Source organism: Arabidopsis thaliana (genome assembly GCF_000001735.4).
Source record: "Arabidopsis thaliana chromosome 1 sequence".
Taxonomy (NCBI): domain Eukaryota; kingdom Viridiplantae; phylum Streptophyta; class Magnoliopsida; order Brassicales; family Brassicaceae; genus Arabidopsis; species Arabidopsis thaliana.
In genome coordinates, this window is record NC_003070.9 from 8,951,050 (window position 1) to 8,968,701 (window position 17,652).

The following is a 17,652-nucleotide window of genomic DNA, read 5'->3' on the forward strand; positions in this document are numbered from 1 at the left end:
TTTTTCTTTCATTGTATCAATTGAATCAACTGTTTAATTTTTTAAAGCAAAAAATTGATTAAAGCCCAACATAACCCAATCCTAAGAAAGCCCAAAATGGCCCAATTAGACACTTTCGTCATTTTATATCTTTCCCTTTAATAAATCCTTCGTAAAAAAAAATCAAACGCAGAATATTATTTTTCTCGCTCGCGAATTCCTCTTTCTCACCTTTTCTCGCTCCTGGGAATCTGAAGCAGTTCTTCTCCGACGCCTGGATCGGTAAGTTGATTTCCAGTTTCTTCTTAACGAATCATAAGATCTCATCTCTAAACCTTCATTTTCCGATTCACATTCCCTTTAATCCAACTTCGAACCGGTGAATCTGAACCCATTTCTCGCTTCTTCTGTTTTATTCATACCCGATTCGTTTCAAAATCTGCAGTATAGTCTTAATCTGTTTGTGCAAGTAGAGAAAAATCAATAAAGCCGAAGATAACACTCGAGTGGCTATAATTGTTTTTTCCCAGGATCTGTAAATGATTTCTCGTATTTATTACTAAATATTTTATTCGAGATCCGAAAATATCTATTGTTTCGTCTCTTATAGCAATGAGCTCATAGGAATTATTTTTGGTGTTGCAGTGATTTGATTCGAACTTTCACATAAGATGGCTATGGTAGATGAACCGTTGTATCCCATTGCTGTGCTTATAGATGAGCTTAAGAATGATGATATTCAGCTTCGTTTGAACTCGATCCGTCGCTTATCTACTATAGCTCGTGCTCTTGGAGAGGAGCGTACAAGGAAGGAGTTAATCCCTTTTTTGAGTGAGAATAGTGACGATGACGATGAGGTGCTTCTTGCAATGGCTGAGGAGTTAGGAGTTTTTATTCCGTTTGTTGGAGGAATTGAGTTTGCGCATGTTCTTCTTCCTCCTTTGGAATCTCTATGTACTGTTGAAGAGACTTGTGTGAGAGAAAAAGCTGTGGAATCGCTTTGTAAGATTGGATCTCAGATGAAAGAGAATGATCTTGTTGAATCTTTTGTTCCTCTTGTGAAGGTTAGTTTAGGAGATTTATGTAGCACTAGATTACGCCGTTTTGTTAGTTGGTTCAATCAAAGCTTTTTTTTTTGTTTTGTTGTTTGTCTTGTAGAGGTTAGCGGGTGGTGAATGGTTTGCAGCAAGAGTTTCTGCATGTGGTATATTTCATGTTGCATACCAAGGTTGCACTGATGTGTTGAAGACTGAGTTACGGGCTACTTATAGCCAGTTGTGCAAAGATGATATGCCAATGGTGCGAAGAGCTGCTGCATCTAACCTGGGGAAATTTGCTACAACTGTCGAGTCTACCTTTTTGATTGCTGAGATCATGACTATGTTCGATGATCTTACTAAAGATGGTACTTAATGTTTGAATATATCGTACTTTATATGTGCTCATCACTTAGAAATAGTTTGCATAGACCCAAGAGTATGGTAAAGAGATCACATTTGAATTAATAAACGCTGTTTGATGAAATATATTGGATACTTACCTCTTCAGAAATGTTTGTTTTATCTGTGCTTATATTGGTTAAACTTTAACCTTCATTTCAGACCAAGATTCTGTGAGACTATTGGCTGTTGAAGGGTGTGCAGCTCTTGGAAAGTTGTTGGAACCTCAGGATTGTGTTGCACGCATTTTACCTGTTATTGTTAATTTCTCTCAGGTGAATTGAGCTTTGTTTTTTTCATTCATGGATTTTTCAGTTAATTGTCTGCTGTTCCATGTTTAATTTTCATCGGTAAAAGCTTGCTGTTCTGATGTTTTTCTATGGTGTTTGTATTGATTTCTGAGAGCAGGATAAATCTTGGAGGGTGCGCTACATGGTTGCTAATCAGCTATATGAACTTTGTGAGGCAGTGGGTCCTGATTGCACGAGGTATGTGTTTTGTGACATTGTTGATTTTTTTGTCATCCTTGCTAATCTAGGCTTTCGTTCTCGTAAAACAGTTTTGTGACCTTCAAACAAATATGCATCTAAGAGCGTCTATTGGAAGTTTTCTTTATTCTTTTTCGTTCATATAAGAGCCTTCCATGGTAGTTCTATGTTTGTACATGTATCTTTTTATTTTGACACAATTTATGTTATAATATCTCTAGGACGGATTTGGTTCCAGCATATGTGAGATTGCTAAGGGACAATGAGGCTGAAGTGCGAATAGCAGCAGCGGGAAAAGTGACCAAGTTCTGTCGGCTTTTGAATCCAGAGCTTGCGATTCAGCACATCCTTCCTTGTGTGAAGGTAAGACTCCTTAAATTCTATATAAACGAGTTGTTTGATGTCCCCTGTCTCGTAATATTCTGATACATACTGATGTCTGGCAGGAATTATCATCGGATTCTTCTCAACATGTCCGCTCTGCTCTAGCTTCAGTAATAATGGGGATGGCTCCTATCCTTGGGAAGGTATGAACTGAAGATAGCCAACATTTTCGCATCTTGTGACAATGTTCTGAGATTTAATTTGTTTTATGGTTTTCATCAACAAAATCAGCCATACCTTGTGTTATGGCGTGGTTATACCAGCCCCAACTGGTGTTGCAGACCTTATCAAAAAATTATTAACATACTAAAATCTTTCAATACAGGACTCAACCATTGAGCATCTGTTACCAATTTTTCTTTCCCTTTTGAAAGATGAATTTCCTGATGTGCGCCTTAACATCATAAGCAAGTTAGATCAAGTCAACCAGGTTTGTTGCATCTCTCTTGTGTGCTTTAGATACTACTTTTATTGCTTCCTTATTTAGTTGGTGACTGAATTATCTTTTACGGCAGGTTATTGGAATTGATCTACTATCTCAATCCTTGTTACCGGCCATTGTAGAACTTGCTGAGGATCGGCACTGGAGAGTCCGACTTGCAATAATAGAGTATGTTCCACTGTTGGCCAGCCAGTTAGGTATAGGATTTTTCGATGACAAGCTCGGAGCCCTTTGCATGCAATGGCTGCAAGACAAGGTTTACCTTGAATCTTTGATGTTTGCATAAATTTCTCATTCACTTGTTATTGTAGATATTGACACTGTTCTCCTCCTTCAGGTCTACTCTATCCGCGAAGCTGCAGCAAACAACCTAAAGCGCCTCGCAGAGGAGTTTGGTCCTGAATGGGCAATGCAGCACTTAGTTCCCCAGGTATTCTTTGAGCATTTTATACTAAAACCATCTGTCTGTTTATCTTATTGTTGATCTATGTCAAGTACCTCACCTATAACATCTAATCTCCAGCTTTGGTCCCTTTTCTTTGGATATCACTAAAGCTGCAAATATTGAGATCTCCAGATTGACCTTTATCATATAAACAGGTATTGGACATGGTCAACAATCCGCACTACCTACACAGGATGATGGTTCTACGCGCAATATCTCTCATGGCGCCTGTAATGGGATCAGAAATCACATGCTCTAAGTTTCTTCCTGTGGTTGTTGAAGCATCAAAAGACAGGTACAATAGATAGATTAGAGGATATGAATAAGCCAAACTAGTTTAAGAACACTTCTTAGTTTTTAATGTGTTGTTGTTGCACACCTCTTATCTCTGCAGAGTTCCAAACATCAAGTTCAACGTTGCCAAACTTCTGCAATCCCTCATCCCCATAGTCGACCAATCAGTACGATCATAACAAACATAACTCAGTTATATCGAAAACTAATGGAAATTGTTGAATTTTAATGTTTTTGCCGTGTCAAAAATTTGTAGGTGGTGGACAAAACAATCCGTCAGTGTTTGGTGGACCTGAGCGAAGACCCTGATGTTGATGTTCGTTATTTTGCAAATCAAGCACTTAATTCCATCGATGGTTCCACAGCAGCACAATCCTGAATTGTTTTTTTTTCATATGTATGATCGTTAAGTTAAGTTTCTATTATTCGTGTTCTCTGCAATTTATTTGGTTTGTTTGTGTAAAACGCCATTTTGGTTGCTGGCTATGAACTGCAACTATTTTTGTTAGTAAAATTGTATTACCTTTTTTACACTTTCTGTTGTTCCAAACCTTATACATTCTTCTTAGTTTACTAATGCTAACACTACTCCCTTAGTGAAACTATTTGAGATAGAGTGAAATGCGTGTGGCTATGTTTGGTCTTCTGACTAGTTCTTGTTTCAAACTTTATCCAACCCCTCTAGATCAACTTTGTTCTATTCAATTGATTTTGTTTTTCTAATAAACACAAAAATCAATACATTAGATTTTGATACAAACGCCCACAGCCTCCTATTCATGATTCAACAAATAGAAAGCATAAATCATTTGACAAAATAATTTTAGCCACAAGGGTTAGCCCGCTTTTAGCACCCTCTAATAGCATAATATTCTACAGTTATATCTCCTATTTTCCAAGAGGAGGCATAGGCTAATCAAGCGGTCGTCAAAACTTCACGGGCTCGCGAGCTACGATGTTGGAGACGACGGTGAAGCACCTCAGACATCTCAGTGTAGAAATCAGCATCCCATCTCTGAATCAACAAAGGATCTTCAGCAAAACATATGTATATCGATGTCACAGCGCTTTCGACTACCACCATTCCTAAACCCACCTGAACACCACATTGGATCAATGAAACAAAGTGAACAAGTTGGTCATGTAATTTTTTGGGTGACTAAAAGAGTGCACAAAAGAAAACTCACAAGAACCATTCCCATCAACATAGCCGTAGATGCAACCATTATAACTCGGTCACTGTACTTGATCCAAGCCCATATACCAATGCAAGAGCCTGTGATGAGTCCTCCAAAGATGGTTCCCATCAGAAGTACAGCACCAGAGCAGTCATATGCAACAAGTGCCTCTACACCTGTCGACTGAAACAATTCCCATGCGTCTCTTGCTGATTTGTTGAATCCTTTTCCATACACTGCAATCTGATAATTAACCAAACGTTTTTTTCATTCTGAGTCTCATTGCTCATAGGAGGGAGATGATGAGCTTGTTTAAAAACTGTCTATATTTATATATATACCTGGACGTATGCATACTTGTTAAAAAAACGAACTAGTGTTTCAACTAGATGAAACAGGAAATCAACGCAGCAAAGTAAACATTCGTTTCCACAAATCTTGGACCGGAATCCCCTTATCTGCAAAAGAAAGTTGCAGACTAATGTTATTAACAAGAGGAGCAATGATAATGTTTTACGAACAGCAAAGGATGCTGGAGACTACCTCCCAGCGAAGTGTTCTAATGGCAGCAGTGAAGAGTGAACCGTAACATATGCTCCCAAAAGATGTTGTCACGGCATACCTAAGTGAGTCTACCAAAGAGCTAGGAGGCAACGATGATGACTCTTCTTGACCACAGTGAAAGAGAACATGAAACACCATCCCAGAAACTATAACATGGACAGTGTTACATAGCACAGCGCCTGTCCAGAATAAGCTAACCGAAAGAACCTGCATATATATTATATGTTCCAATGATTGAGTGAATTCTAAACATGTTTACTTTCAGACACTTAAAGCAGAAAACAGAAACCGTGAGTAAAAATGCAAAACTTGCCAGCTCACCACAAGAAGCCACCATCGTCCCTCATCGCCCATGCTCGATGCCACAACACCAGCTGCTCCAAAAGACCATAGAGACATCCACAAAAGCATGACTACTGTGAAAGCATGTGCCACCATTATCACCTTAGGAAGTCCCCAGACTAATTTCAGCGCTTTCCGTAGGACCAGCATTGTGAAAGGAAGTCTACACATGAACAACTCAAATCATCAGAACTAAAAAGTTGTTGCCATTTGACCATAGGGGTTCAGTCATAGTTCAACCAGTTCAACCTCGGACGCACCTGTCTATAACTGAAATAACATACAAGAACTGCAACAGAGATCCAACAGCGAATGCACCGCCCCAAAAGAACAGTCTGCACCAGAAACATAGTACACTAACTACAGCTAGATAGGTTGTTAAGATGTGAACCGAAACTTTCATCATCTCATTGGCGTAAGAGCCAAGCAGCAATGACCAAACCCAACTGATAAAGACTCCAATGCCACCAGCAACAGCATAGAGAGGCCAGTAATCCTCTGTTAGACCTTTATGATTCTCCAAGAACCCTTGAGTGTACCTATCGATGTTTAACCTATCTGATATTCTAAACCTATTGAGTCCAAGCACCGCGAGCACAAATCCCAAACAAATCAAGTGGATCACAAAGATGGCTGACCAGAATACATCATGCCAATGGCGGGACTCACGCACAACGGCTCGGTTTCCATCTCCACTCCTTCGACTCCGCTGAAGACTCTGCAAATCAAAATGAAAACATTGATTCATTCAAATTACATCATGGACGAGTCTGAGACCTACAAAAAGCTATGCTTTAACATAAGCAACGACTCTGAAACTTCATATCAGTACAATGCAAATACATAAAGTGATCAAACTCACACAAGACACATTTTCTATCAAAAAGAAAAAACTTTGCGACTGACCCGTGATTAAAGTTACAAAGCCAAAGTAACCAATCGCTCTTAACATGTAAGGAACAAATCCAGATATGAGTTCATCAAGATCACACTCGTAAAGGAAATGACTTTATGTTCTAAAAAGCAAAACCCAGAAAGGGATTCTCATAACAACTTCGCTTGTACAGAAATTATAAGAGAAAGAGATTCGTGCCCAGATCGAAATTGAGTAAGGGTGGAGAACCTGGTCGCCGGAGGAGATGGAGGCGTAATCAGAGGAAGGAGAGACGCTGTTAGTGGAGTCACTCATGATGGAGTAAGAAGAGAAGATTCACTCACTGACCAAAACCAAATTTCATGGAAGCATCTTTGAATAAATATCACAAGAGTTGAGAGAGAGAGAAGTGAGGGAGAATAGTCAATGAGAGGAAAAGAAAAGAAACGTGAATCAAAGAAGAAATATGAAAAACGATGAGAGAAGAGAGTGAGGCAAAGAAGTTTTGTCAGAGCGGTTCTTCTTCTTCTTCGTCTTCTTCCTTTTTATTGGATAAGCAGTGGTCGTTTTCAGATCACACTTTCTCCCTCCGTAACTATTCACGTTTTTTTCTTTTTAATTTTCCTATCACAAAATTATTTCTTTTCTTTTTTGGTTCGTTGCTTTATTTCTGTTTGTTATTTGGAAATGGACCTTTAATGCATATAACAGAAAAATTGCATATAGTTTTCTCAAACTTTATGTCAAAGTTTTTATAAATTCACCTACAAGGGAAGTGTGGTAAATGTTTGATATAAATTGTATTATATAATTATGTATTCTTCTTCTTTTTTTTGCTTGGACGTTGTTTAATGTACGTATGAATTGTATACCTCATTATTCAGATATTTAAAAGAACCGGTCAAAATCATCTATTGAATCTACGACTCTTTGTTTTTTCTGTCAACAAATATACCACTATTTTAATTGTGAAAATATTAACAAAAACATTGAATTTTATCCAGGTTTTTTGCTCTTATGGCATAAGTTTTATGTCTAGCATGAAACTGTAAAAGTAAGAGAATGTTTTTGGATGAACAAAGGAGAAAGTAAAAGGTTGACATATAAAAAGGAGAAAGGAAAATAAAGCTTTTTTTTAAGGACAAAATGATTGAACCCATAGCTGCCACTTCATATGTTGTGATGGCAAGTAGTGGCACCATGACTTCGCCACCTCTCTTTGTGCCATGTTTTTTTCTTTCTCTTTTGATAATATAAATCTCTGTGCCATGTTACTCTTTTAAAAAATACTGTTTACATAGAATGATTAGAGTTCATTAAACATATCCAATAGAATATCACCAGAGTTAATTTAGTTTTGTGTAAATTCATCTTCCATAAACATATCACTTTTTTCTTTGTTTCATATCAGTTAGTACTAGGGATTACACTTTCATGATCATAACTCATATAAGAGATTGTATTTTCAATCATTCGTTTCTTGGTTTACAAAGATTTTGTTATTTTGTATCACATCACATATTGTATTTGGGCTTAACTTCTTCGATCACACATTGTATTTGGGCTTTAACTCTCAACACTACGAGTATTCATGCGTCATAGAAAAGAAGGAGTCATTCATTCGTGTGTGATGTGACCTGTAACAAGGCCCCTCAAGATTCATTGTTCTACTCTTTAATCATAAAATTAGCAAAAACAAATTCCATCTTTTTTTTACTCTTTTTCACTCTATGCATTGCAACAACAAGTACAAGAAACAAACACAACCAAACAGTAGTACAGTACTCTAACTTAACATTACTATCTTTTAAGTGACTTTTCCTTTTCATTGTAACTCAAATATATTTATAGAAAAAACAGCTTAGCATTTTTGTTTTTTTTGATGAAAACAGCTTAGCATTTATTAGACGAGAATCCAATGAGAGAATTTGCCAAATCGAAAGTGACACGTGTCCCTTGTTGCTGCACGTTTCCGATAATCGCTAGTGAACTCGCCGTCGGTGCAAATGCCAAACAAAATGTCCCCACCGAGTCAACCGGAATCATGTAGTTCTTCGCCGGCAAAGCCAACATCTTCCCGCCGGGGAAATGAAAAGCCACGGTCGGGACTTCTACCGTCGTCTTAGCCGAAAGGTTATAACACGTGTCAAACATCGCCACCCCGGCTGCTTTTTCCAAGTCCAACGTTCCTTTCACGAACGAGTCTCTAAGCGAGTTATAGATTTCGGTCTGGAGACGAGTCACGGCGGTTCCTGAGTCGATGATGATCCCACCGCTGCCTGACTCGTCCATCTCGAAAGAAGACTGAGGAATCTGAAGCAACTCGCCGCCGACGCTTATTCCGGTGAGGCCTAGGTAGTAAAACGTGTCGAGCTGGTGGTTACGTAGCAACGGAGCCACGACGGCGTCAGGAGAAAGAGAAGTCCCGAAATCCACGGTCGAAGCCGAGTCTGAGTCACGGTCAACGAGACAGTACGAGAACGACGTCGTGTTGAGCTGCGACGGAAGAGCTAACAAACCACCGCCGAGTCCAAGTAAACCGGCGGCGCCGACGAACAACCCTTCGTTGCTGTGTCCACAACCAACGGCGACGTTTTGAACTAGAGTTGAGCCGATTGTGAGAGTCTCGGTGGCGAAATCTCCAACGGTGTAAGAACCATCACCGTAAGAAACCTCGTAAAGACACGTGGCGTTTCTACATTCTGAGACTTCAAGGGCATTGCACTGTGGAGTGTCACAAGAGAGAGGCTCGTAAGAAGAAGACGACGATGGCTCGAAGATTGGTTCGGTTTGGTGGTAACAGTCAGCGCAAGGAGTACATTGTAGCCAGTTCACGTCACTTCCAGTATCTAGAACCATATAAACTTCACGCGCCGGTTTTCCGATACCGACGCGTGTGAAGTACTCGCCACTTCCTTGAGTCGTGCCGGAGATTAAAGGAGCTTCGATATCTTGTTCCTCAGTGGTGTACATTGTGCTGATGGGTTTGAGATCTGCTTTGGATATGTTGTTGATGGCTAGATCTAAACGGGTTATGAGAGATTTGACTCGGGCTGTGTCACGGTTGAGTCTGGCTAGTGTGAGTGACTTATAGTCTGAGTGTTCAGTTCCTCGGACGGAAACTCGTGAATGAAGCTGCAAGCTGAAAGAAGAAGAAGCAGAGTGAGTCTGTTCTTCTTGCTGGTTTAACCGAAACGACGACGTATACTTGGTTCTGTGGATGGAGTCAGCGACATTGAGAATTGAGGTAGTGGTTGTGGAGGTCTCTGGTAAGATTCTGGAGAAAACAGAAGAGTGTGAAGTGAGGAAGAAGATGAAGAAGAAGAAGGAGTAGTTAGGAGACATTTTTTAGATTCCGACCGTTAACAGTGAAGAAGATGAAGTGAATGAGGTTTATTAAAGAGAAGACAAAAGTGTGTTTGGTGGGGAAGGGAAAATGAGACAAAAGCTTCTTTTAATTAAAACAAAGACAAGCTGTGTTTTGGGGGTTTGCAGATTTCGAGGAGATTTATATAAGTAAGTATCTCTTCTTGAAGAATTAATCCAAAGATTAGATAAATGGTTAAAGAGGAAGAGGAGGTTTCTTCATCCTCTTTAAGTGTGAGGATTTAAATAAACTTGTTTTATGATCTCAATGCGGTTAGTGTGGAGATTGTTGTTTTAGATTTTATTAAGTCAGCCACTTTTGAGTGTTTCACATCTTCGCACTTTGACAAATTTTATTTGGCTATGAGCTTAGCTTTGTTAATGATGACTTTCATTCAAATTATAACAGCTCACTTATTTCATTTTATCCAGACCTATGTCTATAAAGCTATATGATACTAAACAATTAACCTAAAAAGAAAGCTATAACTGTAAACCAATACATACATACGCAATCTGACAACAACAAAAAAACATACATATGCATATCATGTTAAGGTATTAACAATGTGGAGGAATTTGCTGACTTAAAAATGGTGAATTTATGGTCCCTCATGGGCCTGTGGGTAACTCTTATCTAGGCTTTTAACTTGGATGTTTGGGCCATTTCATACCCCAAGTCTACTACATTAACTCATTAACCTTGCTGCCTAAATCTAAACTATAAATTCTAAAATACACTTCTAATCTCAGCTTAACATGATATGCAGTTGAGATAGATAGAATATTGCCACCTGATTTTAGTTATTCATCAATTTTAGAATTAAATAAATTAATATTAATATAAGTACAGTTGGATCAAATCAAATATAATTACATACGTTTGCGAATCAATTCGCCACCAATCAGAAATCGGTCAATTTTTTTTTATTTGTATAAAATAGTAGGATAAAACGAAATAAAATTTAGTTGAGATAAGCGAAAAATACTAAAATACCCAATCAGTTTTGAGCATCTCTCAAAAACTTACGTGTTATACTATTCTAAACGTTACGTCTCAATCGTGATCGCGACAAGTTAGTTATCAAAGAAGTAAAAGTCTTTATTGTTTTGCTCGAGCAAGTGACGCAAGTCGCAAACAACAACACAAGGGAACAAATTAACATCTTCTAAACTCAAGTTGGGTTTTCTGGGTCCCACACATTAAAATCGTTGGTTGTTATCAATCCACGTGGTAAGATCTTAAGGGTTAAAGAATCAGAATCAAATTCACCTACAATCCCCAAAAAAAAAGGATTCATCTTTTAGCTCTTCAGCGAATGTTCGTCTCGTCTATTTGCTCTCTCTCGACGACTGTTAATTAACTCCGGCGATTGATCACTCCGTCTTCTTTGTAACACAGCCGGAGAAAAATCGAAAGTTTCGTTTTTTTCTTCTCCTTCGTAGCTAATTCGCCGTCGATTTTATAATTCGGCAGCCATGAGCTCGGTTTTGCAGGTAGAGTAAAAGATTAATGTTTTCTGGGGAGTAAACTCGTAAGAATCGTTGTGGAGCTAATCTGGGTTTATGATTGTTGGGGTTTTATAGGGTTTTACGAAGTCACTTGCTATGACCTTTGTATCGGAGATTGGTGACAAGACGTTTTTCGCTGCAGCAGTAAGTGTTTCGTCTCCTCTTCGCTTTAGTTTTAGATTTTGTTGCTTCATGTAATCTATTGAGGGTTTAAGGTCGATGAAGTCAATGGCTTTTACATGAATCGAAGTCTAAAGTCTTACTTATTGGATTGCCTTTTCCTGATTAAGAATCTAGATGGCATCTTTGGATCCTTTGTCTGTAGCTTTTATATTGCCATTCAGTTTCATAGTGTTTTGGTAGTTTAGAATCTGCCACAGGCTCTTTGAAGGTGTGTAAGATACTTCTGTTGTTATCTTGATTTTGCAAGCTTAAACTCTTTTTTTTTTTTGTCATATCAGATTTTGGCTATGCGTTATCCTAGGAGACTTGTGTTGGCTGGTTGTTTATCGGCTCTGATTGTAAGTTTTTCTGAATGCTTTGACCTATTGGTTTCAGTGACCTCTCTCCATAGATTTTGAAGCTTATGTCTTTGTTTAATTCTTAGGTTATGACTATCCTCTCTGCTACTCTTGGATGGGCTGCTCCTAATCTGGTATGGCTTCAACTTATTTTGTATTTCTACATAAGCCTTTTTTTCTTACTAAATAGTAAATACTGATTCAAACCCTCACCTTCAGATCTCTCGCAAATGGACTCATCACATAACAACATTGTTGTTCTTTGGTTTTGGGCTATGGTCTTTGTGGGACGGTTTCAAAGAAGGAGGAGGGTAATACTTCTTCATCATATTTTGTTGTCATAAGGATGATTTAATCCAAGATATTCAGATTATCTGACTTTGTTGGCAGGGGTTCGGAAGAATTGGCTGAAGTCGAAGCAGAACTGGTTTGTTTCTTCTTTCTGCATGTTCGCTCTCACGTTTAGATAAATGCTTTTGTGGCTTGACGTTCTTGTGTTTTAATTATAGGATGCTGATTTGAAGGCTAATGGTAAATCTCCAAAAGACAGTAGTAAGGTATTGAACCAAAACGACAAGATCAGAGACTGCAAGTGGAAATTGCCTGTGCTAAGTTTTCAAATCATTTGTTGTCCTTGTAGAGAGAAGATGAAAACAAAAAGCAGAATAGGGCGTTCCTCACGCAATTTTTCTCTCCAATTTTTCTCAAGGTAACTAAAACAGAATTTGCTCACAAAAGCAGTAGACTTTTCTGAACTAACTTCATATTTCCCCTCTCTACTTGCAGGCTTTTTCGATTAATTTCTTTGGAGAATGGGGTGACAAGAGTCAGGTAACTTTTACTTACTCGAATTGATTCAATCTTAAATGCTTCACATACTCACCATAACTCTCTTGTCTAGCTTGCTACAATTGGTTTAGCTGCAGATGAAAATCCATTTGGGGTGGTCCTTGGTGGAGTTGTGTAAGTTTCACTGCAAAACTGCTACAATCATTTTGTGTCTGCATCACAAAAGTAATATGTTTGAAGCGACGTTACTGACTAAATAGTATGCCTATACAGGGCACAGTTTTTGTGCACCACTGCTGCTGTAATTGGAGGAAAGAGCTTAGCGTCTCAAATTTCCGAAAGAATAGTAAATATCTCTCATTATCCCTTTCTACATTTGAGATTAAACGACTCATCAAAAGCTAAAACTTGGGTCGTGTAATGTTGTTGTTGCAGGTGGCTCTTTCTGGTGGAATGCTTTTCATCATTTTTGGCATCCAATCGTATCTTACTTCTGTTGAGGCTTAATGCTTTCTTATGGTAATGTTTCTAAATCTTAATCTATTTCTGATGTTCATCAATTTCTTTTCCACCACAGTCTTCTGTCTTACGCTATAGTTTTTGTTAAAAAAAGTGCAGGTTTGTAGGGAGACTGATGAAGAGGAAGAACGTTACTATCCATAGTTTATTAGACATTTAATTTTGTTTATTAGACATTTACACAAGTGATTACAAAACAAATCTGAGAGTTTGATTGTCTACAGTGAAAACATTGAAATGTGCTGAAGCAGCCATCTGACTTCAATAAAGTTTTTTTGGTAATCAGTTTTAATCCTCTTTTGTTTTTTGGAGTCATTTGGATTTTGAAATGTTTTGCAAGGATTTGACTCAATGAGATACAAAATGTGGTTTTGTTTTATTATCGTATAACAAAATTATTTGTAAGATAAGAAATAGAAAGACTAGGACAAGTGTAGAGGATCTTAGGTTTGATGTTAAGAAGACCACATATGATGCAACATAATACACATCTACTAGTAATATGTCTTATTGAACAAGTAGCATTATACATCACTCTCTAACTCGATCCGACCATCAGTTAATTTAGATGATTTATTCCTACACTTTTTAATTTAGATGATCCAATGATTCATGCTTTAGTGTACAAGATCTATTCAATATTAAGCGTAGAAACTATAAGTAGAAGAATCTGCAATGATGTTCCTCAACCCTCCAATTGTTGACGCTAACATTATGAACACTCCTACGATAATGGAGATCTGCCCAAAGATATATATAGATCAACTGTCTAGATATTGTTCATCGTCGCAAGAATATACATAAGTATCGAAAGATATAGATGTTTACCCAATTGACGAACCAGGTGACGCTGAATCTCCTTGGTTTCTTGATGATAAGCCACATTATACTTGGGAGCTGCATGAAGCATCATGATCAATCATATATGCATACAAAGATTATCAAATTACTTATATTCATAACTTTGAACATTAATGTAGTCTATCTTAAAAATGGACTTACGAAGAAAGAAGTAGGTGCAAAACCAAATCCTCCAAAGAAGCCTAGAAGGTCTCCAAAGAAGGGGAAACTCACTCCAATGAACAATGTAAATGCTGAAAATTTCCAATCGCAAATACTCAATTTATAATTAGCTTTTACTTAATTAGACAAATATTTACTATCTCATGCATGAGGAACATCAGTAAATTAAAGTCTTACCGACATAAATAGTTCGAGTGAAAAACCTCAGAACAACTCCATGCTTAAAACCAAATTTGTTAACCATCATCCTCTCCAAAAGATCAAAGACAGGCATAGCAAACACTTGGTAGCTACCAATGACATGGACAACAACCATGAGATTAGCAGCAGCAATGAGCCAAGCTGGTCTCTGTAGATTCATCAGCACATTGTCGTCCACGTCTTGACCAAAGGCCCAATAGCATATCAGAGCCACAGGAAAATAGCAAACGGCGTTGACCACGTAAGCTCCGATCACTCCTTGCCACATGGGCACCTTGGATGGTCTCTCAGGAGTGGAAGGCATCGTGGCTTGAATCTCTAGAGCCACAGCGTGGCCAGCGAAAGCGAATGAGATCTGACCTAACGCATTAAAGACTCGGAATGTGAAGTCACCCGGATTCGTCGCCTTGTAATCATAGCTCACGTCAGGCACTCTTCCATGTGCGATACTTCCTCCCCAAGCTATCGTCGAGTAGCTACAGTATATAAATAACAATTTTCACAAAGTCTCATCAGTCTTGACCTAGTTGGCTAGTTAATTATTGTTTTTTCAAAGATCAGCGTTAAGTTCTTGACTGAATCATTCTAGAAGTATTCTACTATGCATGATTTTGGCTCGTATAAAATTGGTATACATAGTTGGTTAACAACGACATTTTTGTAACAAGTTCATGTAAATTTTACGTTTACTTTCTTCTAGAAACATTGTGTACATAAATGACAAAATCCTATCGTTTCATTACTTTTACTAACTTAGATATTTGGTTGATATATAAAAGCATAAATTCTGAATTAATTGTTATATAAAATAGAAATTTGTAAACGTCCAAGTTTGCGCTAAGAAATTTTTTTTTGGATGAGAATAGGATCCTATACTCGATGACAAGGCTAATCCAACTTACGTAGATCTTCAATTGATTTTAAAATATAATAAAGATAAATTAGTTCTAGGCCAATGATTATACCAGTTTAAGCATTTTTGTGTATGTTATACCAGTTTCTCTTACTATAGTTCATGTAATTTATGTCATGTTTTTCCAAAAACTGAAAATACGATCTCTTAACAAATTTTAAGTTGATTCAACACGGTAAAATAATATTGTGGTGATAAGGTGGTGAGAGTGACCAGAGAGACATGACGGCGGCAGCCAGGGAGACTCCGGCAACGGAGTTGAAGTTAGGGAGCTGGGAGAGAATGAAATGGACTCCACCGAAGCCGAGGATCCAGTACGACTGTCGTACCGGTGTACAGGTGGAACAAGTGATCTCCACGAACTGCTTCAAGCACTTGCCTCCTGTCACCATGTAAACGATGTTGCAGCCGACCTGGACGATTAGCTGTTGAGGGAGGACGATCCATGGGCCAAGTTTTGGGCCAAAAGCATACCGGCCTAGATCGATATACCGGTCAAACCGGGTTCCCGGTACACACTCATGGAGCTGCACCATTTGCCACATAGTGTTTAGGGTCAGTCCCCACGTCATTGCCAACACAAAGGTCCCTGGTCCCCTGTTTTCACCACACATCACATCATTTTTTATTTTTCAAACCAAAAAAACGATTTTTTTCCTTTTTCTTTTTGCATGTTCTGTGAATCTTTTGAAATATGAGTTTAATTACAGCTAGTTATAAATCATCTGCATAGATTTGACTTTTCATTTACTTGCATGTTTTAATTTTACACACATATAGGCCATAAAATTTGTAAATATGATTGACGAAAGAGTATCCGTACCAGCCAAGGTAAGCCATGGCATAAGGAAGGCTGAGGACTCCCGCGCCAATCATGGCGGTGACGGTGTGGAAGGTGGAGTACCACCACTTGGCTGGCCGTGATGGATCTTCCGCCGTCCATTTCTCGCCGGACTTCCGGTCAGTTTCCTGCAAGCACATGCTACTAATAAGAAAAGAAAAAAAATGAAAAGGTGAATGATATATGGAGAAATACCTTAGACGGAGAAACCGGAGAACTAGAGACCATTGCGTGTCTTTTTTGCAAGTGTAGTGAGACAATCTCAGTTCCCTAAAAATGTGGACAACTAGGCGCTTTTAAGGGTGTTTTGAGTTTTATTTTTTTGCTATAATAATAAAGTTTATGTAATTTTCTTTAAGATCTTAAATTAATGTCACTTGTTGGGCTCTTCTTTTTTTCCCTGTTTATTTTATGTGGGATATTCATGTAAAGGAACTTTAAATTTTCCGCACTGTGATCATTTAAAAGTAGAGAAGTTGATCAAAGTTTCGATACGTGTAAAACTGTCCAATCCAAGAAATGTATAAGCATAAAAATGTTACCAATATATATACTCTCACAATTTGAAGCAATATCCAACGTGAGAAGTGAGATCACTAATAGTTCATCTCCATAGTCCATCTATTTCTCTTCGATATTTTTTGTTTTCTATAGTCTCTGTCATATAACCCACGATTGTTTCATTCCGTTTACGTTTGAGTCTTCAAAAAAAAAACAAGGGTACACGCAAAATAATAATAAACCAATCCATCATAATCTCACTATTTTAGACACTCCAAGTAATTGGACTCTTCGAAGACCAATTTGTGACATTTATGATTTATCATTGAGATATGTGATATACCTACCATTTTTCATATAACCTTTGAGAAAATAAAAGAGTGTCTAGCCCACACCAACCCACCCACCCACAAAGAGTTAAAGTGTCCCTATTTAGACAATCCCAATTCCCTAAATTAAAAAAGTGGGAAATTTTAAAAATCAACTTTTCAGTTTTTATATATAATCAAATTTGCATCTTTGCTTTTAAAGATCCCACTTAATGGTGCATTACTCTCAAGTCTAAGCTTAGGAGGATTAAAAAAATTAGAGAAAAAGTTCAGTGCTGGCATTTTCTTTGATTTCTATCGGTCTCTCATCTTTTAAGAAAAGGGACTTTGGTTATTTTGTTCTCATGATGATTCGATGGAGAAAATCTACGGGTGCGATGAATCGTATCATGGCTTGAAATTGGTACAAAGTTTTACCATATTTATGTGCCACGTGAAAGGGACCCTCCACCTCAAAGTTACTCACCTCGATTCGAACAATGACTCAATGAGTGAGCTCTAGCTAGAGTGGAAATCGAAGAGAAGTCATGTTTGTTGTCTTTGATTTCCAAAAAGCACTGTCGATTTCGAATTAGTGCGCGTCATAGTTACTACGTCTTATCAAAATATTAATAATTATGCTTTTGTTTCTAGACAACAACTTATCAAATAGTTTTGGTGGTCAAGCTATAATTTATTTCTAAATTTCAAGGATGTTATGATAACAGT

The 17,652-nt window shown here is 37.9% G+C and overlaps 5 protein-coding genes across 7 annotated transcripts; 2 read left to right on the top strand and 3 right to left on the bottom strand.

The window, feature by feature from the left end:
* Positions 1-112: 112 nt before the first annotated feature.
* Positions 113-4,111, top strand: RCN1 (ARM repeat superfamily protein). The gene is made up of 13 exons (NM_102360.4): positions 113-261; positions 625-1,043; positions 1,138-1,384; positions 1,581-1,693; positions 1,827-1,906; positions 2,128-2,269; positions 2,353-2,433; positions 2,616-2,720; positions 2,806-2,988; positions 3,070-3,162; positions 3,333-3,472; positions 3,572-3,638; positions 3,728-4,111. Exons 2-13 carry the CDS (start codon positions 651-653, stop codon positions 3,848-3,850), a joined length of 1,767 nt encoding a protein of 588 aa, NP_173920.1. The 5' UTR covers positions 113-261; positions 625-650; the 3' UTR covers positions 3,851-4,111.
* A 34-nt stretch (positions 4,112-4,145) lies between these two features.
* Positions 4,146-7,083, bottom strand: AT1G25500 (Plasma-membrane choline transporter family protein). 3 transcript variants are annotated; one of them, NM_001123883.1, is made up of 8 exons: positions 6,679-6,929; positions 6,194-6,273; positions 5,816-6,113; positions 5,535-5,718; positions 5,193-5,420; positions 4,991-5,107; positions 4,659-4,892; positions 4,259-4,567 (listed from the first exon to the last, which is right to left on the bottom strand). In NM_001123883.1, the coding sequence occupies exons 2-8, from the start codon at positions 6,243-6,245 to the stop codon at positions 4,388-4,390; spliced, it is 1,293 nt and encodes a 430-aa protein (NP_001117355.1). In that variant the 5' UTR covers positions 6,246-6,273; positions 6,679-6,929; the 3' UTR covers positions 4,259-4,387. The 3 variants fall into 3 exon arrangements, with proteins under 3 accessions (NP_173921.1, NP_001319081.1, NP_001117355.1); NM_102361.3 differs by having other exon boundaries at positions 4,146-4,567; positions 5,816-6,273; positions 6,679-7,083; NM_001332682.1 differs by having other exon boundaries at positions 4,200-4,557; positions 5,816-6,273; positions 6,462-6,900.
* A 954-nt stretch (positions 7,084-8,037) lies between these two features.
* AT1G25510 (Eukaryotic aspartyl protease family protein) lies at positions 8,038-10,134 on the bottom strand. The gene has a single exon (NM_102362.5). The coding sequence runs from the start codon at positions 9,772-9,774 to the stop codon at positions 8,323-8,325; it is 1,452 nt and encodes a 483-aa protein (NP_173922.1). The 5' UTR covers positions 9,775-10,134; the 3' UTR covers positions 8,038-8,322.
* A 903-nt stretch (positions 10,135-11,037) lies between these two features.
* AT1G25520 (Uncharacterized protein family (UPF0016)) lies at positions 11,038-13,515 on the top strand. Its single transcript, NM_102363.4, has 13 exons — positions 11,038-11,292; positions 11,383-11,451; positions 11,769-11,828; positions 11,915-11,962; positions 12,048-12,139; positions 12,219-12,255; positions 12,338-12,385; positions 12,469-12,537; positions 12,615-12,659; positions 12,730-12,791; positions 12,891-12,963; positions 13,053-13,136; positions 13,236-13,515. Exons 1-12 carry the CDS (start codon positions 11,275-11,277, stop codon positions 13,122-13,124), a joined length of 693 nt encoding a protein of 230 aa, NP_173923.1. The 5' UTR covers positions 11,038-11,274; the 3' UTR covers positions 13,125-13,136; positions 13,236-13,515.
* Positions 13,495-16,513, bottom strand: AT1G25530 (Transmembrane amino acid transporter family protein). Its single transcript, NM_102364.4, has 7 exons — positions 16,310-16,513; positions 16,097-16,242; positions 15,487-15,870; positions 14,337-14,836; positions 14,139-14,230; positions 13,965-14,033; positions 13,495-13,876 (listed from the first exon to the last, which is right to left on the bottom strand). Exons 1-7 carry the CDS (start codon positions 16,340-16,342, stop codon positions 13,778-13,780), a joined length of 1,323 nt encoding a protein of 440 aa, NP_173924.1. The 5' UTR covers positions 16,343-16,513; the 3' UTR covers positions 13,495-13,777.
* Positions 16,514-17,652: the final 1,139 nt, after the last annotated feature.

Bases quoted from the DNA above. Each gene is read 5' to 3' on its own strand.
- RCN1 (NM_102360.4), top strand. From the start codon at position 651: ATGGCTATGGTAGATGAACCGTTGTATCCCATTGCTGTGCTTATAGAT. The intron at 1,385-1,580 runs GTACTTAATGTT...CCTTCATTTCAG, and splicing joins CGATGATCTTACTAAAGATG to ACCAAGATTCTGTGAGACTA. The intron at 2,989-3,069 runs GTTTACCTTGAA...CTCCTCCTTCAG, and splicing joins TGCAATGGCTGCAAGACAAG to GTCTACTCTATCCGCGAAGC.
- AT1G25500 (NM_102361.3), bottom strand. From the start codon at position 6,744: ATGAGTGACTCCACTAACAGCGTCTCTCCTTCCTCTGATTACGCCTCC. The intron at 5,719-5,815 runs GTGCGTCCGAGG...GTTCATGTGTAG, and splicing joins GTTATTTCAGTTATAGACAG to ACTTCCTTTCACAATGCTGG. The intron at 4,568-4,658 runs GTGAGTTTTCTT...TGTGGTGTTCAG, and splicing joins TGTTGATGGGAATGGTTCTT to GTGGGTTTAGGAATGGTGGT.
- AT1G25510 (NM_102362.5), bottom strand. From the start codon at position 9,774: ATGTCTCCTAACTACTCCTTCTTCTTCTTCATCTTCTTCCTCACTTCA.
- AT1G25520 (NM_102363.4), top strand. The intron at 12,256-12,337 runs GTTTGTTTCTTC...TTTTAATTATAG, and splicing joins CTGAAGTCGAAGCAGAACTG to GATGCTGATTTGAAGGCTAA. The intron at 12,660-12,729 runs GTAACTTTTACT...TCTCTTGTCTAG, and splicing joins AATGGGGTGACAAGAGTCAG to CTTGCTACAATTGGTTTAGC.
- AT1G25530 (NM_102364.4), bottom strand. From the start codon at position 16,342: ATGGTCTCTAGTTCTCCGGTTTCTCCGTCTAAG. The intron at 16,243-16,309 runs GTATTTCTCCAT...ATGTGCTTGCAG, and splicing joins CTCCGGTTTCTCCGTCTAAG to GAAACTGACCGGAAGTCCGG. The intron at 13,877-13,964 runs GTAAACATCTAT...ATCTTTGGGCAG, and splicing joins TCACCTGGTTCGTCAATTGG to ATCTCCATTATCGTAGGAGT.